Source organism: Trachinotus anak, unplaced genomic scaffold, assembly GCF_046630095.1.
Source record: "Trachinotus anak isolate AG129_WGS33_773 ecotype Australia unplaced genomic scaffold, CSIRO_AGI_Tana_v1 ptg000016l, whole genome shotgun sequence".
Lineage (NCBI taxonomy): Eukaryota > Metazoa > Chordata > Actinopteri > Carangiformes > Carangidae > Trachinotus > Trachinotus anak.
In genome coordinates this window covers 26,015,001-26,042,500 of record NW_027273867.1, presented here as the reverse complement: position 1 = coordinate 26,042,500, position 27,500 = coordinate 26,015,001, and the positions used below count along the sequence as shown (strand labels likewise).

Sequence of the window (27,500 nt, the reverse complement as noted above, 5' to 3'; positions counted from 1 at the left end):
AACATGTGAACTCAGGTTAAAACTGGGTCTGGGTCTGGGTGAATGCAGAGACGAGTTGGAGCAGTGAGGTCATCAGGAAGGTGACAGCGCCACCTGCAGGACAAAGTCTGAACACACACCAACCTTCATCTTCATCTTCATCATCATATTTTCACTGATAAAAAACTGGATTTTTATTTGTTTTTAATCTTATTTTATTCATTTGTTCATTTTTGTTCCCTGTGAGTTGTCTATTTGTTGTGTTGCTGTTTTCTCTGTTTGTCTTTAATAAATAAAGTTTATTAATTAATGTGATAAAACAGAAAAATAATTAAATGTGAAAAGAAGCCTTACATGAAGAGAAATATGATTTTCATAATAAAGGTATAATTTAAAAAAATTCTTATTGTCTTGATTTTTTAGTCTTTGTGAACAAATTCAATCAAATGATTAATTGATTTATTGATTGATTAATTAAAGGTCTGTTGCCTTTTCATGTCGACCATCACACACGTCGTGTGTTCAAAGTGAACGTGTGTGTGTGTGTGACATGAAGCAGGTTTGATGATGAACCTCAGACTCACGAAGGTCACCTGACCCTTCGTATCTTCATCATCTTCATCTTTTCTCTTTTTAAAGTGAAACTTGATTTAATGATGTTTTTTATTTTACTGTAAAATAATAAATGATCAGATCTTCCTCCTTTTCCTTCACCTTTCCTCCTTTCTCATTCCTTCCTTTTTTCATCTTTCCTCCACACCTTCATATTCTCCTTATTCCTTTTTCTCCTCCATGCCATTATCTCCTTCATTCTCATATTTTGTTTACTCCCTCTCTCCTATCCTCTTTCCTCCTTTCATCTCCTTCCTCATTCTTCTCCCTCTCCAGCTTTTTTTCTTTCTTCATCTACCTCCTCACCTCATTTTTCCTCCTCCTTTCTCTCCATTATTTTCTCTTCGTCTGTTCCTCCTCCTCCATTAGAAGAAGTGTTTCTCATGTTTTATTGATATTTATCAGCAGATGGAAGCCGAGTCCCCACAGTGTGTGTGTGTGTGTGTGTGTGTGTGTGTGTGTGTGTGTGTGTGTGTGTGTGTGTGTGTGTGTGTGTGTGTGTGTCACGTTACAGTTTGTTTTCAGTGTCAGGATTCACACAATGATGAACAAACTCAATGTATTTTAACTAAAGACTCGTGTTGTTCTGGTTCCAGTGATAAAAACTGACGTCTCAGTGTCAGCGTGTGGACGGCGTCAAGGATATTTTACGTTTTGAATGTAAAAATTTTATCATGTTTTGTTAAGAATTAAAAAAAAAAACAAACATAACTGAGAAACTTGTTTTTGTGTAAATTTACCTTTCTTACTTTCAGTTATTTGGACAAACTGACTGAAACTGTCCGTGTTTTGACGTCCAGTGTTTTATCTGTTGTTAGTGTCTGTGCTGATTCCATCAGATGGTTTATTTATGTAAAACCACCTCAGTGCAGTTTACATCAGTCATACCTCAGACAGGTTCAGGTGTCTGCAGGTTGTCGGTTTGAGGCTCCAGGTCGCCGCCTCCATCTTTCACCTGCCGTCTCCGGACCAAACAGGTGGCGCGTCTGTGTCGGATCAAGGTGACGTGTTTGATCTCAACAAAGACCTGAAGAAGCAGCTCAAACGACTCGTTTTCCTTTTGTTTTATTGAAAACCCTCAGTATTGTTTCTGTTACACCACACAAAAAGTCAAATACAATTTGTCCCCACAGACGGGACAATGGAGGGAAACTAACAGCTGACAGGAGTGAGCTGGGGTCAAAGGTCGAAGGCGTGGGTCAACTATCACCTCAAAACATCAAAAACAAAAACATCTGTAAAATTATTTAAGTCGTTAACAAAATAAAACAAACCTGAAACTGAACTGAGTCTATTTACAATATTGCCTTAAAAACCAGTTAAAACCAACCTCAGCAGGGCTGACAGACGTGACCTTTGACCTTTACACTCTTAAAAACAACACGCCACACCAACCATCCTGATGCCTCAGTCGTGGTTTTTTTGTCCTGTGTTGTTGCAGTTTGACAAGCGACCAGCAGGAGTCACTGCTGCAGAACCATGACCTCATCCCTCACTGGCTTCCCACCACCCACACCAGTGAAGCTAACGCTAACCATCACCCTGCTGGTCAGGTTGGAGTTCATGGCTGAGTGAAAACAGAATTTCTGCCTGAAACGATGAATCAATTTTCAACAGAGTTGATTGATGCTCAGTTGATCAGTTATTAGTTTGAGGTTTGGTTCTTTACTGTGAACAATCGTAAATTTACATCAAGTCAAACAGTAAGATGCTAAAATGCAGTTCTGGAGCTTTTGATCATATCAAATGATCTTCATCAGCAGATGGGGTTGGCCCAAGTGTCATGGGAACTGACGATGTTAATGTTTTAACTGATCTTGAGCTGGTTCCGGTTCTCCACTAGAGAACCGAACCAGAGACTCGGGGCCATGATTCAGGAGCACATGTCTTTAAAGAGCAGCAGGTCCAGCGTCTTCAGATCGAGTGAAACCAGATGTGTCTGAAGCGAAGTTGTTTTTAAGAGTGTAAATGAGAGAAGTTTACAGCAGTTCAGGTGAAAGTCAGAGCTGAGCAGACTCTGCTGCTCGTCAGGAGCAAACCGGACTCACCTGGAGATACATGATGGTTTAGTCTGTGATGATGATTTTATTTCCTAATGAATTCTGTTTATCTCCCACAATCCTGTTTGCTGCTGTTTAATGAAGCAGGAAGTAAAAAAACTCAACATGCGTCAAGCTGCTGACACCTGAAACAGACGCAGCAGCTGTGTCCCATTTCAGGCTCCGCCCCCTTCAAACAGGTCAACTAGACTCTGAAAGATGCAGCTTTGTATCCTTTAGTCCTCAATATCCCAGAACCCACTGCTCACCTGTCACTGTGACGGTGCGTTCAGGTGACTTCACCAGCTCGTAAAGTCAGAGATGGACATGACCAGGTCCAGTTCACCTGTGTCCCAGTTCAGAGGCTCATCTGAAGACGTGGTCCAACATATCCCAAGATTCATTGCTCATGATGTAAATAATCTGTCATCAAACAGACAGAGTCTGAGGATCAACAGTAACAGTACAACTGTTGAAACCAAGGACCTTAAGTTACGTGTTGTCAAGGTTGCTAGGCGACAGAAGCAACAGTAATGGTGGGAACAGCTGGAGACACAAAGAGTCACCTCTCAGTCTGGCCTTCGCAGGACTGTGGTCTATGAAGGGCCACACCTTCGTGGGCCTCTCCAGTTTTAACTGGACCTGGTTCCTGGTTTTTCATCAGCAATTTTAAACAAACCCTCCTCAATCAGGGTTCAGGACTCAGGACACAGTTGCTGGTGAACTGGGACGTTTCTGACCTGATGAGTTGATGAGGAGCACCTGAACGCACCACGTGTTTCAGTTACAAGAGTGAGTCCTTTTTAGGAGGCGGGGCCTGAAGTGTGTCACGGTGGAGGCGGTCTGGACATCACGAGGGGAGGGGCAGTTTGAGGGCGAGCCGCTGGGTTTGACATCACACTAAAAACATCATCAGCTGATCGGGGACAAAAACAACAACAGAACTAATAAACCCCCCCAATATAGAATCCCTACAACAAATCAAACACACACTGGGAATATCATTAACACGAGCTCCTGTTGGACCTGAGCGGCAGCAGGTCAACGTGGTCACTACTGATCCGGGTCAGGGACTGAAACATGACGCGGGTCCTGAACTGTTCGACACGGCGGGTGAAGACGGAGACATGTGACGTCCCTGATCGGGGGTCAGACACACTGAGGTCCTGAAGGGGGCACTGTCCTCTCCCCTCAGAGTCCAGAGACTGATATGGCTGCAGAAAGAAGCGGGTTCTGTTTAAAAGGGGTGGATCACATTTGAAGGACGGTGAAGCTCAGAGACTCAGGGGGACGATGAAGGCTCAGAAGCGTGTGATGAAGAGGAAGGTCCTGATGTCAGAGGTGAGGCTCTGGGACGGCTGCAGACTTTGGTGGTTCTGAAGGTCTCTGTCATGAGCACAGTCCAGACTACAAGATCCTGAGACCCCTGAGGTCCGAGTCTGAGTCCCAGGACGTCGCCATGGTGATGACAGATCATCACTATATCACAAGAGTCAGCAGTGACTCATGAGTCTGGGTCAAAGTGGACTCAGATGTGTGTTTGTGAAACTCTTCAATCATCTGTTACCAAGGCGACGTCCTGGTCTGCAGACATGGTGCTTATACAACACTGTTTTGGTAACTATGGTAACGGCTGCAGCACCACCTGAGAGCAGGTCGTAGTTATAACCTGTGTGTGTGGGACTGACAGGAGGTGGAGGGTCTTGTAGTCTGGACTGGAGGCTCCTCAGGACCCAGCTGAGAGACGGTAATTATAAAAAGTTCTGAGTGGGACTGAGTCCAGTCCCTCGAGTTTGTACACAGAAACCTGGATTTGGACGCGAGCTGTGCTTCATACGAGCAGGAGAAGAAGAAAAGAGCCAACCACAGAGACAGAACTGAAATCTGGTCCAGCGTGTTCTGGTTTTCACACCAGAACCTCTGCTAACAAGGAGCCGGTCCACACCAGGACTTCACCTTCAGGGTCAGAGGGTCAGAGTTCAGGACGTGGAGAGGAGACGGACAGAAGCTTTGATCCTGAACCAGGTTTTAAAGGGAGACGTGGAGTCCAGAAGGAACAGGTCTGATAAAATCTTCTTATATGATCTAAAGTAACGAGGTGACGATCTACTGCAGACTGGAGGAGCTACCTGACACCACCGGTCCTGTTGCTGCTGTTGCCGGTTGCCGCAGTTGCAGAGGTTGTTGTCTGGCGGAGGTCGGGTCCGGAGGTGGACTGAGACGGACAGAAACAGGACAGGATGACACACGGACGACGGCCTCCCGGACGACTAGTCGTCTTCGTCATCGTCGTCTTCCTCGCCTTCGTCATCCACATCTCTCTTCCTCTTCTGTCCCTGAACGCCGGCCTGATCCTCTGCACCCAGAGAGAGAGAAGTCAAGCAATCAGAGGAGGCACAGCTCTTCAGTTAAAACCTCAGCATGTGATTTTATTAACAGGCAATAAAAAACTTTATTTCAGCAAAGTTCAGACGAGAAGCTGCTCGCTCCAAAATAACAGGAAACAGGTCGTTCAAACACTTCACTGGGATCCGCCCACCTGGCCCCTGATACAGGTACAGGTTCAGGCAGATCTTGGACTGAACGTTCTACAGGGTCTAAAAGGTCCACAGGGTCTAAATGTTCTACAGGGTCCGCAGGTTCTAAAAGGTCTGCAAGGTCTACAGCAGTGGTCCCCAAACTAAGGCCCGTGGGCCGGATACGACCCGCCTCCACATTTGGCCCGGCCCCGTGAACAATACCAGAGACGCATTATGATTTTTTTTCCAGTCTGGCCACGCGAATCCTAGACTAGCCCCTGTCAAACAGAACGGAATAATGAAACCTGCAGTGGTCAAACGATTGTTTTTTTGTTCAATGCAAAGAAAAGGCTGTTTGTCTCATCTGTCAAGCGGCGGTGGCGGTATTCAAAGAATACAATCTGCGCCGACACTATGAATCTGACAACTAAGCTAAACTTTTACCCGTTAAGAACAGAAAGTTAATGTTCAATGGACTTTTTTTCTGTGAAGAACCCAAGGAGGGTTATTTGGTTATTATTTATTTCACAAATAGTGTTATTTATTTCATTAATAGTGTTATTATTTATTTCCTGACTTTTTTTCTGTGAAGATCCCGGAAAGGATTATTAATATTTGGTATGTGTGGCTTTCTGGAAAACAATGAATGTTTATGTTTAGGCACCCCTGCAATCGTCACACTTTATCTGTTACAAACTCACCCTGGCCCCCATCAGAGAAGGGAAAAGTTATGTGGCCCTCACAGGAAAGTTTGGGGACCCCTGGTCTACAGGGTCCACAGGACCAGCTCTTATTATCTGAATATAAAAACCACACAACCAATGAATTCAATCTTCACCTAAATACCCATGATGCTTCACTCACCTTCCTCCTCCTCCTCCTCTGCATAGTCTTCCTCATCCTCCTCGTCCTCCTAATGAAGGCAGAGTCAGAAGAAGAAGAAACAGTTTAACTTCCTATACAGACTGAAGGTTGACATTTTCAAAATAAAAGACAGGAAACTTGTTTGTGATTGGATGACACTAACGAAGCTCTATGTCTACGTCACCGTGACCAGGCTGACCTCCATCAGACCGACTCTGACAGCTTGTCACTTTAATGACCTCACAACATCGTCAACACATTTACTGTGTTCATTACAGAAGGTACAAACATGGCGACAGAAGATGTGGCACCTTCTGAGCTACATCCAAGATGGCATCATGAGAGCTGCAGCAGCTGATAAAACATCCTCATATATTTTTTATAAAGCTTAGATCCTGTAAAACAAATACATAATGTACATGATAAAACTAGATTTTAATTATATGTGAGAGTTAAACAAAAAAAATCATTTTAATCTGTTTCCTCCTTATTGCTCACGTTACTGTTAACCTTTAACATTTATTTTGAAATCTTGAACATTTTTTTTTGAAAAGGCAGATGGACGCCGCACTGCCTGATGATTGTCGTCAGTTCAAATTCATTTTCAGGAGAGAAATCTGTTCTCAGACGCTCTGCTCCCTCGGATCAGGTCATGTGTCAGAGGCGGCCATTTTGGTGCCGAACCTGGTCAAGAACACCACTCCTGAGGTCACCCCCCCAGACCGGCTCAGTTCAGACCAGGCAGAGAACTGGACTGGATTCACATCGACCTCCATGATGAATCTGTCTCATAACTGTCACATCACCAGGTTTTATATGTGGACCTGAATCCAGCTGCATCAAATGATCCTGCTCCACATCTGTCAACATCTGTCATCATTTCAAATCTTATTGTGAAAAATCAGTTACAGATGTTTTTGACTGCTTCTTATTTTGAAAAACACTTCCTGTCTACCTGCAACAGATTCAGCCAATAAAAAGGTGAACTGTGACTCTGCTGTGAACACCTGCTCAAGGACAGACAGTGAACCACCGCTCTGTGTCTCCTCTGCCTGGCTGAGCACAGGTGCATTATGGGAGGAGACGCAGGCCTGCGTCTGAGCCGGCTGTGGGTGGACCTGCGGGCTGAAGCCTGAGTTGCCCACCTGATTGCCCCGGTTCACCTGAAAGCTGAGCCCCACCTCTCCTCCCTCTGAGCCGTCCTCATCCTCCTCTTCATCGTCCTCATCATCGTAGTCGCCGGTCGGCCCCGCCCCGTCCTCGCCGTCTTCGTCTGTGAACAGAGACGATGTTCAGACCAGAGTTCAGACCAGACAGAAACATTTATGAAATTTATTTCATATCTTCAAACATTTCAACACCTGCAGGACAGGTAAGAGAGGAGGGGGCAGTGTGTGTGTGTCCTATATCAATATAATGTTTCATGCTAATCTGTTACTGGCCAAAACAGGGGACGTCCCCCTGACCAATCAACAACCAGAGCACAACGCTGACATCACACAGGTCCATGATCAGGTGTTCTCCACAGACGAGCAGGTGACAGAAGAAAAGACTTGAAACACGTCAGTGAGTCATTTTCACTGAAGAAATTATGATGCAGCATCACCATCATCATCACCTCCTGTGATTTGATCATATTTATATTAATTATTAGGCCAAATGAAATTTTTTATTTCCTTAGTTCAGATTCTTGATTCTTTGTTTAAATTAAACTGTAGCTACGTAGCTCCTGTGTTAGCCAACACAGCAGTTAGCTTGTTGTAGCAGCTTTAAATGAATGCTAAGCTAACAGCGAGACAGAATTTGGACTCTGGGGCACGGCAGCAGCAACAGGACGCCACCGGGGGCGTGGAGAGTTCCGCCCCGCTCGCTGCCTCAGCTGGACTCATGGAGGGTGTGGTGGCGTGTGGAGAGACGGCGGCCTGTACGTCTTCAACAGGCCTCACGGGTCATCTCAACACACACACACCTCCTGTCCAGACGCCACAGACAAACACAACCTTCACTCAGCAGTGTCCCACCTTCGTCCTCGGCCTCGGAGTCGGGAGCCTCGTTGTCCTCCTGGTCGAAGCCGTCCAGGTAGGTGACCTGAGGCAGCAGCTCGAACACGCTCTCCCTGTAGTCCTCCAGAGACGTGATCTCACAGTTGAACAGGTCCAGACTCTGCAGGCTCTTCAGGTTTTGCTGCAGCAGGAAACATCATGTTAGCATGGCAGCAGCTACAGACAGATCCATGATGCTGTGTGTGTGTGTGTGTGTGTGTGTGTGTGTGTGTGTGTGTGTGTGTGTGTGTGTGTGTGTGTGTGTGTGTGTGTGTGTGTGTGTGTGTGTGTGTGTGTGTGTGTGTGTGTGTGTGTGTGCGCGCGCGCGCGCGCTCTGACCAGCGCCTCCACGTTGCTCAGCTCTTTGATCTTGTTCCCGCTCAGGTTGAGGTAGGTCAGGTTGGGACATTTCTCTGACAGAGTCTCCAGAGATCCAGACAGGTTGTTGTCGCTCAGCTCCAACTGAGAGAGAGAGAAGAAGACACCTGTGTTATCACCTGTGTGACATCACATCATCCACAACCAACCAAACAACGCCACGCCTCAGACAGAGCTGTGAGTACCACACCGACAGCAGCTCCACAGATCCAACCATCAGAGAGAACACGGAGCCGCTGTCATCGGGACCACAGCTCCGCCTCCTCCAGCTGCTTTCAACAGCTGGATGGAGACTCAGGGAGCCACCTCTGCTCTGTGAGACTGATCCAGCTGCTGCTCGTCTGGTTCAACACTTTTTAAAACCTCCTAAAGACCTTTTTTAAGGTTTTCCAGGACACTCAGGTGTGTGTGTTACCTTGCGTAGTTTGGGCAGTGAGGGCAGCTTGGCCAGCGAGCTCAGACCCACGTTGACCATACTGAGGAACTCGAGCTCGGTGAACTCGTCCGTCAGACCCTCCACCTCCCCGTCTGCTGAGCGACTGTTGTCAACCACCAGCTCTGCGATCTGAGAGAGAGGCATGATGGGAAAATGAGGCACAGTGTGAAACCGAGGGAAACACGACGGGACATCAGAGAGCAGGCCCGTGTAACGACAGTGACTCCGCTGCTCCTCAAACCTGATGATAATGAATGAAACCAATCAGCTGATCAACAGGAAATCAATCGTTTCATCGTTTTTCTGCTAGTGCCAGGTTTGATCAGCTGACTGCAGGTGAGACAGGCTGTGTCCTGACTGGAAACATCACTGAGGACTCAACAGCAGCATTTTCACATTATGTTAGATTAATTTTTACAGCATTTTATAGAACGACTAACTGACTGATAAAAGAAGCAGCAGATTAATCCTGCTCTGGTGCGGCCTCTCACCTTTACTGCACTGTTACAGTAACGATTATTAGTGGTTAATACACACGCATATATAAAATAAGTAGATTAATGTGAATATATTTTCAACGGATTATAATAATAATAATAATAATAATAATAATAATAATAATAATAATAATAATAATAATAATGTTTACCACAGACTTTCATGAAAACATCTCACCATGTAAACACACCACCCACAACATACTCCACCCAATCCAGTGGAGGAGTTCACCTGTTTTTCACTCCTCCTGGTGCTACACTGTGCAGCCTGCTAATGAAATGAATCGTGTGTACAGGTGAACTCTAACATGCTGTCTGTCATCTTAAGCAAACGGATAATAACTGACTCCACAGTGACTGATCATTATCAGTTCACTGATCATTGCTCCATCAGCTGATCAGTGTCAGGTGCCTCTGACCAGCAGATCCAGCTTCTGTCAGGTCCATTTGTTCATGAAACAGGGCCGATCAGAGTGGGTCCCGGTTCCTTTCCCTGTGTGGAGCAATGTGAGCAGGTCTGGGTGGTGTGAGGTCTGTGGAGGACTTTGTTCAGACTGGTTGCTGCCTGTATTTCCCACAGTTCCTCTGGTTCCTGTTCTTATATAACAGCAGTGTTAGAGTGCAGCTCCACCATTACTCCACTGTGCTGGGGTTTAACCTACTATAATCTACATGGAGGGGGTGGGGGCGGCTGAGCTTCTACACACACCATCTGCCGACCCCCCCTTCACAAACATGACACCAGTCCGTTGTCTGCTGGGGGAGCTTGTGTGTTGAAGTGAATAAAGTCTGAACCGGGAGCAGTGTGTGTTATTTAACTGAAGCCGGTCGGTTCGGGTCCGGTTATATAATCACACACCCGCCGAGGGCCGAAAGAACCCGAGTACGGCCGATTAAACCCGGCGAGTTACGGCGGGTTCACCGTGTGAGTGTGGACGGTTTAACGGAGGCAGCGGCGGAGCCTGACCGGTCCTGCCCCTGCCCCTGCCCCCGCACAGCCGCAGCCCTCCGCACGGCCACACGACCGGCGGCGATCTGCCTGCTCGGTAACGCCATTTTGAGTCGTTACGACGCCGTTAACCGAGCACAAGCCTCCGGTCCTGACGGCCCGCGGGGCAACGCGGCGGTTACGGCCGGTTTTCACGGTCACGGAACAATTATTAGTCGGTATCTGTCTAATTCCGCGTCGACTCCACAGCTAATCCGCTTTCTGTAACGGTAAGTCGGTAACGCGTTACTACCGAGCTCCAGCTCCCCACTCAAAATGTCTGTGACCGACCTCGGTGCGCCCCGCGTCCGCCACCGAGCAGGGTCGCCCGGACACCGACCACAGCCTCTCAACCCTCGGTAAATCGGGCTCCGAGCTCGATCTGACGACGCGCGGTTTCAGAAAATGTCGGTCTGACGCTTTTTCCGTCGAAGTTTATGCCGCTTGCGACTTAAAATGTCCGCTCGCAGGGAACCGAGAAGCCGCCGACGTCGTTGTTGTCGAGGTCGATGCGCAGCGTTTGTCCGGGACCGAGCCCGCGGTGAGCCCCGACAGCACCCGCTACGGTCGGGTTCAGCTATTTTTATTGAGCGCTTCGCGTTTTCCGTTAAATCCTCCGAGTCGCTCCGAGCGGCCGGTGACCGATTAAAAGTTCAACTTAACGTCGTTGTCCGCGGAGCGTTTCAGATGAACCGCGCACACTTTCCCGGACATCACCGGACCGCGCGTCCCGCCGGGCGGGAACCATTCGTTTAATGTCGGTACACTGATCCGGACGGTCCAACTGGAGCCTCCCGGAGAGAAGGGATTTCACCGGGGAGGAGGAGGAGGGGGCGGACGGACCGAGCCGCGGGATGCTTCCACATCCACCCGGGACCGCTGCCCTCAGCCCGGGCGGCGGGTCGCCGGTGCCTGACCGGTGAGCGCTGGAACGACCGAGCGTCCCTCAGCAAAGTTTCCGTTCAGAGTGATCTCGGTGGCGGACTCCATGTGACGAGCCAGGCTCCGGTCGCACATCACCTCCCGGGCTATTTCAGGCAACAATTAAAACATTAGTAACCACAGAGGCTCACCTCCGCCGGGTTCCGGTTCCGCAGCTCCAGGGTGATCCTCTTCTTCATGTCCATGTTGAAGTTTCGGTGCGGGGCACTGAGCGCGTCGGTGAGCAGTGGAGAGTCCCGGGATCAGAGCGGGGGCTGCCTCCTCTCACGGCCGCAGTTTGCCTACTGATCCTCCATGATACCTCCCGCCCTGCCCCCTCCGCCGCAGCCCCGCCCCCCGCCGCACAGGGTTGGCCGTGTGTCGTGACGCTCCCGCTGATTGGACGGTGGACACGTCAATCAGGACTGATCGGCCATAATCCGCGAGCTGGGCGGTAATATCCCGAAAGCCACTGGCAGCCTGACAAAGCCTCATGGGAGCTGTAGTTGTTTAAGACCAGCAACATAATCGTTAGGGCCGCCTCGTTAACGACTGTTACATCTGAAATATAATGAGTTTAGGGCGTTTCCTCCTTGATTGACAGGAGTCTCAGCCACCATGCTCACTCGTCCCTCCTCCTCTCCACTCACTGCCTTTCTGAGCAGATTATTCTTCTATCAATGAGATTTTGTCAGTTGAACCATTAATCATCTGCTCTGTAAAAATATCTGAACACCATGAGAAACAGAGCCACACAAATATCAGTTAATTGCAGATCTATCAGTGTGTGTGTGTTGATCAGTAACAGTAAATGTTAGAACATGTCAAACTAGGTTTGAGGTCACTTACAAAGTGTCTCCATTACAGAGCGGATCCACCAGAGAGCACTGACAGGAGTTTCACACTGGAAAATGTCTGACTCACTTTGTATCTGGGTCAAACATCAAGTTTTTAACAGTCTGGCTGGAGGGTGGCTGAGGCGTCTGATCAATCATCAGATTGATTGCTCATTCATTTTCTTTAAATCAACGAATCCATTTATCGATGAACCGCTTAAACTCTAATAAACAGCTGTCAGTATTTGTGTTTTTTCTCATACTGTCCTACAACTTAACTAAGCTGTTCGTTCTAAACGTCTTTGTATTGTTTGTGTTTATTATAATTATACCTGAACATTTTCATAGATTTGTGTTTTGTGTATAATAGAAAATAAAAAAACGGAGTCACTTTTTGTTTTCTGATGTAAAAAGCTGATGATTCACTTCCTGTTGAAAATACATTAACACATCTCAATCTGTCACAAGTATACAAACAGACAAACTACTTGAGACAGAAAGTTCAGTCTTGACCTTGGAGGCAGCAGTCGGCAAAACAATCTCACCACAAGGTCTGTTTAGTAGCTGCTCCGGAGCTTTCGACCTCTCAGCAGGTGGAGTTTTGCTTTGTTGTTTCCAAAGACAAGATGAAGTTTTAACTTTAAAGGTCCCATATTTTACTCTGTTCCAGTGTTTTATTTGAAGTGGTGATATCCATCAGAAGATATTTAAACTCCCCTTAAGCTGTTTTACTTGTATGAACAAAGTGTGGACATTGCACATACATCAAAGATTAAAAAAAATATAATTGGTGTCATTTCACAAATATCCGATTTTTTAACAAGTCTTTCCAAAGCCTGATTTATCAAAAACTGTGACACACATCACACACTGTGACCTGTTGCTGATGAACAGTGACACCTCCTTCAGTGGGATTACTGTTGACTTTAAGCTCATAACTAAATTGACTGGTTGTTGGCCTCAGTTTGACACCTGAACGCTGCACGAGGCATTCAGGTGTCACTGTGAAAGCTTCAAAAACACAACAGAGAGGATTTTATTCAAAAAAACAAGTGTTTATATTTCAGATTACCAATGCAGGCAGCCATCATCATCATCATCATCATGTTGAAGCATTCAGGTACAGTTAAAAAAATACAACTTTATATGTACATAGAAAAAGGTTGGCTTCGCTGAGCTTATAAAAATAACTATCATACTCAACTCAAATGACAGACTCACTGATCAGAGGAGGAACGGGCAGGACAGAGGTGGTCTAACAGGTAGAAATCCATAACTGGTTTTACCCCGTGGGACCGAGCAGGACTGAGCCAGGACAGGAAAAACAGGGCCAACATAAACTCCTTTAAGGACTGTACTGGTGGCTTCAGACGTTTTATCACTCCCATGTTCTTGGTCTCATTTGATAGTGAACTGAATGTTTTCCGGTTTTGAACTGCTTGTTGAAAAAAAAAAATTAAAATTAATTTGATGGCATCACTCAGACATTTTATGGTATAAACATTTTCAAACAACCATGAAGATAATCATCATACTGGAGCTGCAACAATTAGTTGATTAACCATACTGTTTGTTAAAGACAGAAAATTTATAAGCAAATATTTTAATCATCGATTGTCAAAAATGCAAAAAATGAGCTGGTTCCGCCTTCTCTGATGTGAATATTTGTCTTTTTATGTTTTTAAAAGTGTTTTTAAGCAAAAATATAAAAGTTCCAGTTCCTGCTTTGAACATGAACATTTGCCGGTTTTCTTTGTCTATGATGTTGATGTTGAACTAAATATATTTGGGCTCTGTACTATTCAGCAACCTGAACCTCAACTTTTGATAATTAAACTGTTTTCTAACATTTTGTGGACTAAACAATTTAATCGATTAATCAAGATGATAATGAACAGATTAATCAATAATTAATAATTAATAATAATAACTGCTTCAAAAGGATTGTGTCAGCCAGGTCATTGTTTTTTTAAAAAGTCAGCTCAGCTCTTAAACCTCAGATGTCTGAGTGTCCTTGAACACAGCACCAGGTTCAGTTGTAGCTGTCAGCTGAATTTCCCCATCACAACTTCACCAAAACATAAAGACGACCAATGTTCACAGTGATAATTTGATCGGTTCATAGAAACTCAAATCAAAGGGAGGGGTGTGTGAAATGTTCATCAGGAAAATAAAATACACAGAATATGTGAAAAGCTAAAAACATCCAGAGTCGACTTTAAAAACCAGATGAGGTCCTGAAAGATAAAAACTCAGCTCTGCAGGGAAAATATGGTTTTCTGTATTTTATCAGCACACATGAATTTAAAAGTCATAGTAACACAGCTGATGATTAATAATGACCCATTGGAAGAGTTGGTAATTACACAGTGAAGTCTTGAACTGAGCTGAAACAGCTGTGTCTGTATACACAACATTAATCAGTGAACACAAACATTCAGTTTCCTTCTCAAACCTGAACATTTGTATCTTTTTCTATGACTTTATTATTATTGTAATTATTATTATATAATTGGGTTTTTAACAGTTGGTCAAACATCTGAAAACCTTGATGGGAGTTTTTCCATTTTATAGACTAAAAGAACAATCAATAAAATAATTGGTGGATTAATCAATAATGAAAATGACTGAGTATCAGTCCTAGATGAGTCTGCTCCTGTCAGCCCTGTTAGCCCCGACGAGCTGATGATGGAAAACAAAGTTGGTTTTGAGGATAATCATAATTATTAAAGGACTTAAAGGTTTCTGTGATGGATCTGGTTCAGTCCAGGTCTGGAACCGGGACTCTATCAAAGCCAAACCAGAGATGAGTTCATCTATATTCACACATTAGTTGGATTGTTGAGGAGTGGCTGGAAACACACAGGACATGAGACACAGAACGATTCCCTTTGAAAACTCCAACAGGAAATCATACGATGTCACATCCTCACACATGATGACATCATGTCTGAAAACCACGCCCACAAACTATATAAACCTAAAAACAACAGAGCTGAGTTATTGTAGTGTCCAGAAACAACAGAGACAGAGGCTCTGCTGTCACAGCCCTGTCGTCTGTTCCCTTCTGAGGAAGCAAAATGGTGCAAGGTTTGAAGAACTGGGTTTCAAAAAGGGAAGCGTGGTCCCAATTTATCAAGACAGAGTTATGAAGGCATCAGACCAACAGCTGTGTTGGTAAATTGAATGCAACAGAAGGGATACAAATGGCTCTAGTGGGAATAACCATTTGTGTCCAAAATGCTGTTAAAACAAACTGAAAGTCTAAATTCCTCCTGAATGGCAATCAGTTATTTCACACAAACCAGCTGCCTTCAGTTCTGTCATCCTGCATTTTGCTTTCGACGGGCAAGCAAAATGGTGCGATAAAGCGAAGTTAAGGAAACAGACAGGGATGCATACAGGGAGGACTTTACTTCCTAAGCCCCATGTTGTTATGTCCGATTTGGTTTGGGATCACTGATTACGATTAAAATAAAAACATGTAAATATTCCTCCAACTGAAGGTCCCACCTTCTCCTGAGTTTATCTTTTTCTTATACCTCTCCCTCTTTTCGGCCCACTCATCCAGCGTCATTGCCATCTGCAGCAGCCATTCTGCATCCCACTTCAATAAGCATTCGGTTAAGAGAACAACATGAATTCAAAATGGAGTATGACTGCAACATACCATTGTGGCTGTGTAGTCTGTTTTCACTTCATGTTTCTCTCAATTTTGTCTTTTGGCTTCTCCACTCTGACATGTTGTCAAAGGATTCAAAATGGTACAATGGAACCCAATGTTGTGTTTGGTTAGTCCTCCAACAACCCGTCTTTCTCTTCTACTGTCTTCTTGGGGAAGCCAATTTGCTTCTCCACTCATGCTGTTATCAAATATTCAGGGATTCAAAATGGTGCAAAACTAAACACCTCCATTATGTTTGCTTGGTGTGTTTTCAGTCTTTCTCTTCCTGTTGTTTGTATTTTTGGGGAAGCCACTTTGTGTCCCTCTCTGAAGTGTAGGTGTCAATCAAGGATTCAAAGTGGTACACAACTAAACCCCACTGCTGTGTTTGGTTAGTCCTCTATCAGCCTGTCTATCTCTTCCAACTACTTTGTCTTTTTGTGGAAGCCATTTTGAGTCTCCTCTCTGACATGCTGGTATCCAGTCTTTCAGGGATTCAAAATGGTGCATGATTGAGTCATCGCCATGTTTAGGCCTCCATCAGTCTGTTGTTCTCCTCCTATTGTTTTGTCTTTTGGGGAAGCCATTTTGCTTGTCTCACTGAAGTGTTGGTAACAAATCATTCAGGGATTCAAAATGGTGCACGACTGAAATCCACCATCATGTTTGTTTAGTCTGTTTTCAGTCTGTCTCTCGTGTCCTACTGTTTTTGGAGAAGTCATTTTGTATCTCTGCTGTATCAAATCTTTCAGGGAATCAAAATGGTGCACACTTGAAATTGTCCTTCTGTGACACAGCTCCTTTCCTCCATCACTCTCTGTTAAATGGGATGCAAACTTGCGAGTCAAACTAACCCTATCCTGTTATCACGTGTCTTTTTGTCGCTGTCACCGCCTCCTCAGCCCCCCCCCCCCCCCCCCCCCCCCCACCCCCTCTCTGTTAGGAGCTGACTTCCGTCGTCTCTCCCCCCGTCTCCACTAGTGTCACCTGACCTTCCTCCCCCTCCATGATGATGCCTCCCTCCTGCAGCACCACCATCTCTCCCTCCTCCTCCACCACGCCGGCAGCCCCTTCCTCCTCGTCCTCCTCCCCTCCCACCACCTCCTCGGGGCTGGCCGCAGTGTTGGCGGCGGTGCCGGCAGTGGTGTTGGTGTTGGTGCTGTTGGCCTGACTCTGGGCCATGGCCTCCAGTTTGATGCGGTACTCCTCGGCCTCCTGCTCCTTACGCAGCAGCTGCTGCCGGTACTCCTGCGCCTTCCTGTTGGCCTCCTGCAGCTGCCTCTGCAACAGCTCCTGCAGGAGGAGGAGGAGCAGAAGGTCAAGTCAGTCACGGCAGCTACGATCAGTCCAACGGGGTCGTTACACAACCTTTGACAACAGAGCTGCAACAACTGGTCCATGAATTAACAAATCGACAAACATTTCAATATGCGAAAAATCACTTTTTATCAAAAACACCAAATGTTCTCAGGTTTCAGCTTCTTCATGGTGAAGAAGCTGAGTTTATTGAGTTGAGCTGATTAATCACAAAAATAGTCGGCAGCCCTACATATCCTGCACTTTGTTTCCTGTCTGCTACAACCTCTGCTCAAAGTTTACTGCGGCAGACACTCTACAAAGTATGGATGAATTTTAAATGGCACATTTTCTTCAAATGAATTTGAAGAGTAGAGCGCCCTCTACTATCAAACAGAATGTTCCAGTTCAAACACCAACGTCTTCCTCCATGTTCCAACAAATGTCTGACTTTCAAATAAAGTGACAGCCCACGAGTCAACTAATAATAACAACAATAATAATAATAATAATAATAATAACGTTTTCACTCCACTCACTGTCTCTCCTGCATCGTTGTGGTTGTTGGTCACCTCCAGCTTCCTCTTCCTGGAGGGTGGAGGCTGAGGCTCCTCCGTCACCACCTCCTCTGTCACTGTGTTGGCTGGCACCGCCAGCACTGAAAACAAACACAAACAAATTCAGCATCAAAACTCTGCTTTGACCCAGAAGAGAACTGACTGAAGGTCATGTGTCATACTCTGCTGTCCGTGCTGCATCGTAACAAAGAATGGCTGCGCCATCCCTCCGGTGGTCTGCAGGTTGCCGTGTTGGTCCGTTACTATGGTGATAACCCTCTGACCCCCCTCGTTGACAACAGCGGCATGCTGGATGTTGGTGTCCAGAGCGCTGGCGGCCATGGCCTCCTCTGAATCTCCTGGAACACAAACATTAAAATCAAATCTCCACATACGTTTAACAGCAGGTGAACACTGTGTGTGTGTCACCGTGTCTGGGTGCTTGTACCTGCGTTGGCCTTGTTGAGCAGCTCGGCCAGGTTGACCACGCCCCCCTGGATGGCAGGTATTCCCTGGATGATGAACTGAGGCTGGTTGGTGGTGGTGCTTGTCTCCACGTTCATGCTCACCTGGTTCATGTTCACCTGGTTCATATTCACCTGGTTCTGCATGCCCTCCTGCACGTGCACACGTACACACACACACGTGTATACACACACACACACACACACACACACACACACACACACACACACACACACACACACACACAGAGTTAGAAAACATGCAGCACAGTAACGAACCAGAACATTTCACGTCTGTGAATCTATGTTACAGCCACAAACAGTCCAGATGTTTGAGGTCAGATCACAGCTGTCTGCATGTTGTGTCTCACCTGCAGCAGCAGCATCAGCTCGGTGTTCTGGATGTCAACGGCGATGTCGAACGGTGTCTTGTCGAACTTGCTGAGCGCGTGCACGTCAGCGCCGTGTTTGATGAGGGTCTCGGCCACGCTGTGGTGTCCGTGCTGGGCGGCCCAGTGCAGAGCCGTCATCTTCAGCATGTCTTTGGCGTTGATGTCTGCTCCACTCTGGAAGTCACACAGTTTTTACAACACACTGAGCATTAGCTGCTCCTGGTCTTCAACTGTAGTGAACAGGGTTTTGACCTATTGTCCCAACAAAGAGAAATAAGGTGATGACTCGAGGAAAGTGTGACGGCCATTTTCACTGTTTATTTGAAATGTTTTATAAACAGGTGACTACAAACTGATGACAGAAGCAGCTGATGAAGACTATGATGTGACAACAATGATGACGTGAACTCCCTCAACAGTAACATGAGTCTGGACCTAATGTCAAAGGTCAGATTCTATTTGTCCTTCAGTTACATTGAGGACGTGAAGCTCCGCTCTGAAGCAGCAGCAGCTACTGCTCAAAATTAAATTAAACCAAATCCAGATCAGTGTCAGCGTTAACTTCTCACCCGGACCAGCAGCTCCACGATGACTGTGTGTCCCTCAGCGGCGGCCATATGCAGCGGGGTCCTGTCCACTTTGGTGCGGGCGTCTCTGCTGACACCGGCTCTCAACAGGACGTCAGCGGTGGAGTAATGACCGTGCTGAGCGGCCAGGTGGAGGGGGGACGTCCCCAACTACAGAACACAAAGAGATCGTCTTTGCTGTTATCAGGGAACTCCTGTTGTGAGTGTAGTGATCTGCTGCCCCCCCCCCCCCCACACACACACACACACACACACACACGAACAGGTCTAGATGTCAGCTCTGACCTTTGACCTGATGACTGACTTCATCACATCAAAACCAATGATGGTTAAGAGATTCTCAGAATTCATCCTGGCAACTTAAATTTCCTCCGACATTCAACCAGTGAGCAGCTGTTGTCGAATCTGAAGTCGTGTAAACTCTTGTGATTGGCTAAACTGTAAACATGTTTTCTGGTTATAAAACTCTGGACCAGAACCTGTTTTTCTTTACCTGGTGATCTCAGGAATGATTCAAATTAAAATCATGATTCATCATAAAACTGATATTTAATCAGCCCCACAAAAGAGCAGAGTGAGGTCAGTCTGAAGCTGGTGTCTCACCCAGTCCGTGGTGAACGGAGCTCCATTGGCCATCAGGTTTCTGACCTCATCGTCCTGACCTTTACGAGCCGCCTCCAGCAGACGCTTCCCCAGGTCCACCAACGACATCTGATGCACAGAGGGGTGAAGGTTGGGTCATGTTACATCTCCAACATCCCAATATTCACTGTTTCACATCAACCTGTTGGAGCTCCAACAACAAAATCAAGTGTTTACTGATTGGCTGCAGCAAGATCACAGGTCAGAGGTCACCTGTTCAACTGTGACCAACAGAAACACTGTGTTTGGGAACACTGGAGTTAGTCTCACACTCTGTTTAGGGTGTGTGATCACCTGGATCAGAAATGTGACATCACAGCCTTTTTCAGGACCAAACGCAGGTAAATTTTGTTGAAACATAATGTGATGAGTTTTTATAATTAACCAAAATTTATGTTTAACTGCATCTTACTAAAACTATCTGCAACATGATTTCTGTGCAGTTTTATACTTTACATGAACATTCAAACCACCCACAACACACTTCTGTTTATGAGTTTAACTTATTTATTTCAATGATACATTTAACATTTAGCTGAGGGGCAGTTTCAGAGTTTAATACATTTACAGTGATGTTAATAATCAATAAACACTGTCTCTGTAAAAATACACAGATCTAAATGCAGATCTAAAGAAAACTAATCTTGTGATGGTAGTTTACGCTACTTTCTGACATTTTACAGACAAAATGACTATTGATTAGGAGAAAACACGTCAGATTAATCAGTAATGAAAATAATTGTTAGATGTTTCAGAAACACAAATATAACAGTTTCACCTACAAAATAAAAATGTCTGTAAACCAAAGTACAAGTGCAAGTTTCCTTCAAAAACAGTTTCCATAGTTCCTCACAAACTTTGTCAGACATGCCCCCACCCATCTGCATCTTCTGAGGCTGCAACATTAGTCGATTGATTGATAAACTGATTAATCATTTGTCAGAAGATTAATAGTCAATTCGTTTGATCAAATAGTCATATAATCACTTTTAAAGCAAAAATGTCAAATGTCTGTTGTGTCTAATTTCTCAAATGCTTTTTTGTCGTACTTCACAGTAAACGGTTTGTCTTCAGGACAAAACAAAACATCTGAAGGCTTCATGTTGGTCTGTCACATTACAAAAGTCATCTCCCTTGTTTGCTGCCATTTTGGACACAAACCCATTAATCGAAAAGTAATCCACAGATTAATCAATAATGAATATAATCGTCAGTTGCAGCCTTGTGTCTTATTTTTGTTACACACTTTAAAAGGCGAGTTATGATTGTCTGTACGTGTTTTAAAGCAGGAGCAGTACAGATGTGACAGCCTTTCACCAACACGCCTCAAAGTGCCAAAACAGTGACTTCGAGGTGTCCGATAATGGATTCGAACCTGCGGACTGTTTGAGCGCTAACATCGTTAGCATCTATAAGATCAAACTAAACAATGTCCGCATAAACAAACGAACAGTGACTGGTTTCAAACAGGACGCACTGGTGTGACTGGGCAGTCGCGTTTCTACTGGAAACAACGGTTTTCTTTATTTGGGAGCGGGCAAAGCTAGTCCAGGCAGCCCGACCTGTGTCCGATAATGGAACCCTGCTGCTAAACTGCACTTGTAATTGCGAAACAGCGGAGAAGGACGAGGATTTTCTCTCCGCGGCCGAGGAGCCATTTTACGCGCCTTCATGGGCAGAAAAGAGTCCGCCATGTGCCACGTACCCCCGTGTCCCCTCTCCGGGCTGTTATTTACCACCGCCACCGTTAAACACCGTAGCCTCCTCCGCCTAAACATTTACAGTAACACCGACAGGAAACTGTTTGATATTAAGTTGTTGGTTTTCCGGGGGAAGTCAGAGAGAAATTTCCTATTTTACACACGGAGAAAAAACTACTTCCACATCCGGTTAACTAGCTTTCTACAGCGCGCACCGTCAAACGGCTTACCGGAGACCCGTGTGCCCACATTCTCCTATACCACCGGTTCTTTCTGTCAGTGTTTAACGTGTGGAGGCTTACAAAATGCCGTTTTATTTCCCGGGAGGATGGCGAGTCAGATACTTACCGTGTCCAGGTTTGTTAGGAGCCAGCCAGCGCTCCTCTCCGCTAATGTTAGCACGCTAGCCACCTAGCCAAACAAGCCGCCCGGTGTGCGGAGGTTTATGCGCTAGAATCACTGCGGTGAGTAGAAGCGGCTCGGTAACGTGCACACTTCATGCACAAGACACAGATCGTGGGTATTAGGCACCGCTGCAGCTTGTCGGGTTGCTCCGAGCTTGTTTACTGCAGTAAGTTACCGAGAGGCAGCCGGTACCCACCAGGATATCACGGCTGTAGCCTTCAAAATAAGAGCGCCAAGTGTTTTCTGTAGGATATAAACAGTCCCCGAGATTGATTAGTGTAATTAATAAATTATCACAGAAACCTGTTGGGGTTTTATACTGTGTGGTTCCCCTGGTAATTCTTCAAGTTATATCAGCATTTCCTCTAAAGAGTAGTGAAAACGTGTACACAACCGAAGATATTTTGTCAGTTGGAATTTTTTGTTAAAAGTGTCAACAGGAAGTAAGGTCTTCGTTACGTGTTGTTGACGCTAGTGTTTAGTAGCTAGTCATGTTAGCCATTAGCCCGTGTGCATGCAGACTGTTAGCAAGTTAAACTAAAGCGAGTTTTACCTTCTTTTCTCTTAGATTCCCGCGACTTTACGTCTCCTGACGTAAATCAGATTCTGACAGGTGTTCACCTGCCGGTGAGAGGGTTGAAAACGGGTATTTTTGTGTTTTATCTGGTACAAATATGGCGGCTCCGCGACACCGGAGGTGGAAGCTAGAGTGAGCGTTAACCTCCCTGTGGGCGGGCTTTGTGAGGGCGCCGTGGAGCTGACCTCAGGTCGGTTCAAACGGATGAGCCTCAGTCAGACTGAATCACTGCAGGACAGACCGCTGATCTCAGAGCAGCAGGAAAACAGCGCATTCCTGCCTCCAGAGTCGGGTTCATCCTAACACTGTAACCTCCTGATAATGAATGAAATACAGGTGGTGGCCCTGAAATCAGCTCAAACGCTCCTTCATCTGTTCTTAAATCCATGATTAAATTAAACAACATTTAAACTACAGTTACTGTGTGAAAGTAAAAATGACCTGTGAGCTGTATGAGCAGAAACCTGCCTGGTTTTATATATTTCACTTTGAATTGAATATCTGTGAATCTGATGGAGAAACCTTATATACGAATAATCTTGATTATTAATTATATGTATTGATTACTATTTGTAAGATTGCTTCTGGATTTATGTTTTTTGCATAAATGTGACAAAGCACCTTGAGTGTACTGGACTGACCAAAAATATCTGTAATGTTTTGTTATTTAACCCATTTATAATTTCTGAATTGATTTTACAGAAAATATTCTACAGTACAATAAACTGTTGTCATTGTAGAAACAGTGTGACAGGATTTAACCATAGTGAACATATATAACTGCTGCATGAGTCAATATAATGAGCTTAGAAATTTAAATTTAGCTTCTTTCTAAAAACATAAAAGCAGAATATTTTCAATTTCAAAATATTCAGTGTTGAAGTATGTGGAGGATAAAACGTGAGTGACACCTGAGTCTCAGAAACAGAATGTGTTTCTAATTACAGGAAAAAGCAGCTGTATTGTAAGTTATTATTAGTGTATGTTATATTTTTGGCTTCATGTTTTGTATGGTTAAACTGAACGGCTGTAAAGAGAGTTTTATTTCAGTCTTTGCTCTGTGATAATGTTGTAAAGATAAAATCACATTGAAAAACTTAAGATTGAACAGAACAAACCCTTGGTGTACTTCAATACAAATAAAGATTTTAAAAAAATCTTTTACCCCTCTTTTTGCCTGCATTCATTCTAAGGAACTAAAATATTTTAAGTCTCTAATTTCCTAATATTTTTCTAAAAGTTTCCTGGAAAGTGTAATTAAGCTCTAATTAAAGGGAAAATAGAGTCATTTAATTAGCAATTACATGTAGCCCAGAGGAACTGCTCTATTTAATTCTATTATTGTTTTATTATTAAAGTTTATTCTCTGTATCTGAATTATGTGAAGACAACTTCATCACGTACGTAACCTCCAGATGTTTCTCACTTCCTTCCTATGCTCTCATAGAAACTGTCACCTGTGAAATAAGGCGGCGCACTTTTTCCTCAAGTGTTGACTTGTTTCCCATCAGGACAGTTTCCAGGTCACAATGTGAGTTTGCTTTTTTAAACAAACACAAGTCTTTTGTTTATTGTCGACTGGTGAACAGAACATGATGATCCACACAGGGTGTGTGACTTGTGGCTCCAGTCTGAGGCCGGCTCATAGTGAAACAATAAAATAAAACATACATCAATAAGAGGACGAATGTTAACACAGCAGCTCAGGATCAAAGAAAAAGGCACAGACGATACAAACTTCTGCCTCAACACCTCAGTGGCTGACAATACAGTAACTCAAAAATAAATCACATTCACAGGGCATGAAAGAACATCTTTAAACTGAAGAGATGAAAACTACGAGGTGCTTTATATTCACCGAGAAGCACTGGAGAGCTGATCTGATCATCAGGAGCAAAGGTCAGAGCTTTCATTTCCTGCCAGACACCAACATCACTGATGGTTTCATTAATACAGGAGGGTGTTTGTTTCTTACACCTTCAGCTGGGACACATTAAAGGAACAGAACCCACAGTGTGTTGGTCGTGATGTTCCACCAGAACATCCTCACTGCTGCTCAGATTCTTCATGTGTGTTGAACTGTACAGGGGCAGCAACAGGACATTCTGCTGATGGTGGTGGGAACATCACATCACCAAAAAAATCTCCTAGTGGTGTTTAACCACCTAGAGGAGCCCGAGACCCCCACAGGCCCACTGGAAACCTGCTGAAGGACTGCTAGGACCTTCAGAATGACCTCCTAAAACCATCTGTAGAACCTCTTCAATCAACAATCTAAAGATCATCTAGAACTTTCCCATCAACCACTAAAACACCCTGAACAATTCTGAGAACCTCCCCAGGAACCACTAGAACCCACTTTATGTTCTGTAAATAATGTTTACAATACAATACAACAATAATGTTTGTGAGTGAGCCTGGTGTTTCCTGTCACCTGTCTGTCAGTATCAGCTGTCTGCAGCGAGGTCTCGGACGTCACCATCGCTGGTCTGACTCTGAAGAAACGTCTCATGTTCATGACCTCATCATCATGATCAGTTCCTCTCTCTCATCACATGATGAGTCTCCAGATTCTCTCTGGTGAATGTAACGCACCTCTGTACGGGGGGGGGGGGGGGGTTCAAATCTCTCAGTGGGATCAGAATCTGGTTTCTTACTCCGGTGTAAACACTGAATCGGGTTTAAATCAGATTGAGATCAGCTGATCTACAACCTGCTGATATACACAACGTTCACACAGAGGAGTCGATGAGTCGGCCTTTGTGGTTTTAGGAAAACTGGTTCAGGATCAGAGAGTGAACACAAAGCTGAGGGGGTCTAATCTGAACCAGGACCAGTCTCTGCAGACCTCGGTCCTGTGGGACTATTAGTGTGAAAACCAGACTCTTATTTTTGTGACTTTCCTGAAAAATGTTCTTTAAATGTTTCCTGGGGTGAGGCCTGCAGAGAGTGATCCAGGGTCAGAGGTCAGGTGAGGCGGGTCTCAGAGCAGCAGGTTGAGGTCGGCCAGCAGAGCGTCCACGTCAACGATGGGAGCTCTCCAGTAGTTAAAGGAGGAGAACTCTGACAGCTCAGCCTGTAGAGAGACACAGTTCACATCAGACCACATCAGACCAGGTGTTAACACCTGAGGTGGAGAAAACAGACAGCAGCAGAATTACAGGTGACAGGTGAGGTCTCTCACCTCCTCATCCTGACTCCTCAGTTTGGACGTCTTGTCTTTTCCTTTGCTGCTATTGGCCGGCGGACTGTCAATCAAACCCAAGTCCTCCAGTTCGGACAGGTCGAGGGCCGGGATTGGCTGCCTCCAGAAGAGGAAGGAGTCATATTGGCTGTTTGACTTCTCCATCATCTTTGACTCTGTAATAAAAACAGAATAACGAGGTTTCTGGATCAGCCAACAATAGAAAAGAGAAACGCTCCACCAGCTGATCCACCAGCTGATCCACCAGCTGATCTGTTCTGAGTCCTAACTGAAGAACTACATCCTCCATGTTGGGGCCCCGCTCTCAGGGACTCTGAGTCAGAATCTCCTGACTCAGAGAAGAAGACCTGAACTGTTTCAGTTTGTTTGTTGCTCCTTTGTTGTGAAGTGATGAACAGACATTCATTCATTCATTCATCACCAGAGAACCAATGATCATTTATCGTCAGTGCACCTGACAGGTGTTTCATTACTAATCCAGTGATTAACATAATAAAAACTTGTCATTCATTTTCTGTCACAAACAATCAATTAATCAACATTTCAGCTTTTCAGTCCTGGTTTCTGCATGGTGGGGGTCTACAGGGGTCCTTCAGGTGTTTAATCTGGCCCTGAACATGGGGCCCAGGTCGTCTTTGCCCTGCAGGGGTACTGAGGGGCCTCAGTATGCAGATGGGCGATAACTAAACTTTTATTTTGATATATTTCTAAGCTTCCTGCTGCAGTGTTTTGGACCATGTGACCCTCGTCACAGAATAATCAATTTAATTATTAATTAACTTCATTAAATCATCATTTATTTCACATGAAAAATATCTGATCTTACAAATATAACAAACACACACAAAAACCAAATGTGACAGTTCCAGTCTGCAGAGTCTAAATCTGGGTATTTTTCTATGGACTCTGGTTCTTTTTACAATCATCCAAATATGATCAAGTATCAATGTGGCCACAGCAACATCCACATCACAGCAGCTGGAATCTTCTGATGAAGGTGAAATGTGTCACAACACTGTTGTGAATTGTGAGCACCAGAGGTGTAGTGGTGCTTCAGAGACGCCCCGGCCTCCAGATCGTATTCTCCAGACGTACAGGAACATGACTTCTATATTTTAATCAGTGAAAATCAAATAATCACCTCTGAACTGAAATCATGGCTCCTGTCTGTTGCACACGGTTCAGGCCTGATCCTGAACGCAGCTGATCCTCCGTGAGAGTCTCTGCAGACTGAAGCAGCTTCAGTTTATTTTAAAGCTGGTTGTTTTATTTTTAGTGTCTGCTGTTTACCGGCTGTTTACAGGTCAGAGCTGTTCACTCTGAACACACAGCAGGAAACCCTCAGACCTTTATTGTTACAGGAGCTTTTAGTTTGACGGGTTCCACACAGCTGATAAACCAGGCTGACCTCAGTGACCTCCTGTTACGTTGACATTTAGACTCAAGATGAAACGTTCACGTATAAATGATCTGACTCTTGATTTCATGCATTTCTGAAAAAAGAGGAAACTGATGTAACCTCTGACCAAAAGGGACGAGTTTCTGATCTCAGATCAGATTAGATCTGTCAGCAGAGTTTAATTAAAAGTCTGAGCGGTGTCCATGTAGAGAGACCTATTCACAGCTGAGCCCGTCTACTTCTGACTCAGCCTTTTATAGCGCTGGAGGCTCCAACGGGCCCTGAAGGCCTCTCAGCTGTTTACAGCTCAGAGTAAAGAAGCAGAGCTGATTCATCCATCAGACTGACCCTGAACCCTGCAGACCTGAACCCTGCAGACCTGAACCCTGCAGACCTGAACCCTGCAGACCTGAACCCTGCAGACCTGAACCCTGCAGACCTGAACCCTGCAGGTCTCTGAGAGCAGGTCTGTCACTCAGCTTCACAGAAACTACATCAAAG

General features: G+C 45.1%; 3 protein-coding genes and 1 long non-coding RNA gene across 11 annotated transcripts in view; 1 reads left to right on the top strand and 3 right to left on the bottom strand.

Annotated features, from left to right (window-relative positions):
* Window positions 1–1,640: 1,640 nt before the first annotated feature.
* On the bottom strand, window positions 1,641–11,625 carry anp32e (acidic (leucine-rich) nuclear phosphoprotein 32 family, member E). Of its 5 annotated transcripts, XR_011693973.1 has the most exons (8): window positions 11,428–11,597; window positions 8,849–8,998; window positions 8,395–8,517; window positions 8,035–8,197; window positions 7,159–7,286; window positions 6,014–6,062; window positions 4,760–4,986; window positions 1,641–4,037 (listed from the first exon to the last, which is right to left on the bottom strand). XR_011693973.1 is itself a non-coding variant. In XM_071500983.1 (7 exons), exons 1-7 carry the CDS (start codon window positions 11,479–11,481, stop codon window positions 4,901–4,903), a joined length of 717 nt encoding a protein of 238 aa, XP_071357084.1. In that variant the 5' UTR covers window positions 11,482–11,625; the 3' UTR covers window positions 1,641–4,900. The 5 variants fall into 5 exon arrangements, 4 of the variants coding, with proteins under 4 accessions (XP_071357084.1, XP_071357080.1, XP_071357083.1 ...); XM_071500983.1 differs by having other exon boundaries at window positions 1,641–4,986; window positions 7,195–7,286; window positions 11,428–11,625; XM_071500979.1 differs by having other exon boundaries at window positions 1,641–4,986.
* Window positions 11,626–13,145: 1,520 nt separating this feature from the next.
* On the bottom strand, window positions 13,146–22,515 carry LOC139634511 (GA-binding protein subunit beta-2-like). 3 transcript variants are annotated; one of them, XM_071500976.1, is made up of 8 exons: window positions 22,372–22,515; window positions 19,675–19,782; window positions 19,054–19,221; window positions 18,464–18,658; window positions 18,077–18,245; window positions 17,811–17,987; window positions 17,611–17,729; window positions 13,146–17,068 (listed from the first exon to the last, which is right to left on the bottom strand). In XM_071500976.1, the coding sequence occupies exons 2-8, from the start codon at window positions 19,780–19,782 to the stop codon at window positions 16,715–16,717; spliced, it is 1,290 nt and encodes a 429-aa protein (XP_071357077.1). In that variant the 5' UTR covers window positions 22,372–22,515; the 3' UTR covers window positions 13,146–16,714. The 3 variants fall into 3 exon arrangements, with proteins under 3 accessions (XP_071357077.1, XP_071357078.1, XP_071357079.1); XM_071500977.1 differs by lacking the exon at window positions 22,372–22,515 and adding an exon at window positions 21,762–22,261; XM_071500978.1 differs by lacking the exon at window positions 22,372–22,515 and adding an exon at window positions 21,419–21,556.
* On the top strand, window positions 21,630–24,270 carry LOC139634514 (uncharacterized). The gene is made up of 2 exons (XR_011693975.1): window positions 21,630–21,770; window positions 22,387–24,270. It is a non-coding gene; the product is annotated as an uncharacterized lncRNA (long non-coding RNA).
* mllt11 (MLLT11 transcription factor 7 cofactor) overlaps window positions 23,932–27,500 on the bottom strand; it is a 5,455-nt gene continuing 1,886 nt past the window's right edge. Inside the window, exons 2-4 of one of the 2 annotated variants that reach the window (XR_011693974.1) lie at window positions 25,580–25,755; window positions 24,917–25,471; window positions 23,932–24,884 (exon numbers count right to left, since the gene is read on the bottom strand). Coding sequence is in view for 1 of the 2 variants with exons in the window: in XM_071500985.1 (XP_071357086.1) it covers window positions 25,379–25,471; window positions 25,580–25,747 (261 nt within the window). In the remaining variant the exon portion in view is untranslated. Of the gene's footprint in view, window positions 25,472–25,579; window positions 25,756–27,500 lie in introns of both variants that reach the window. The other variant, XM_071500985.1, reaches the window with a different exon arrangement.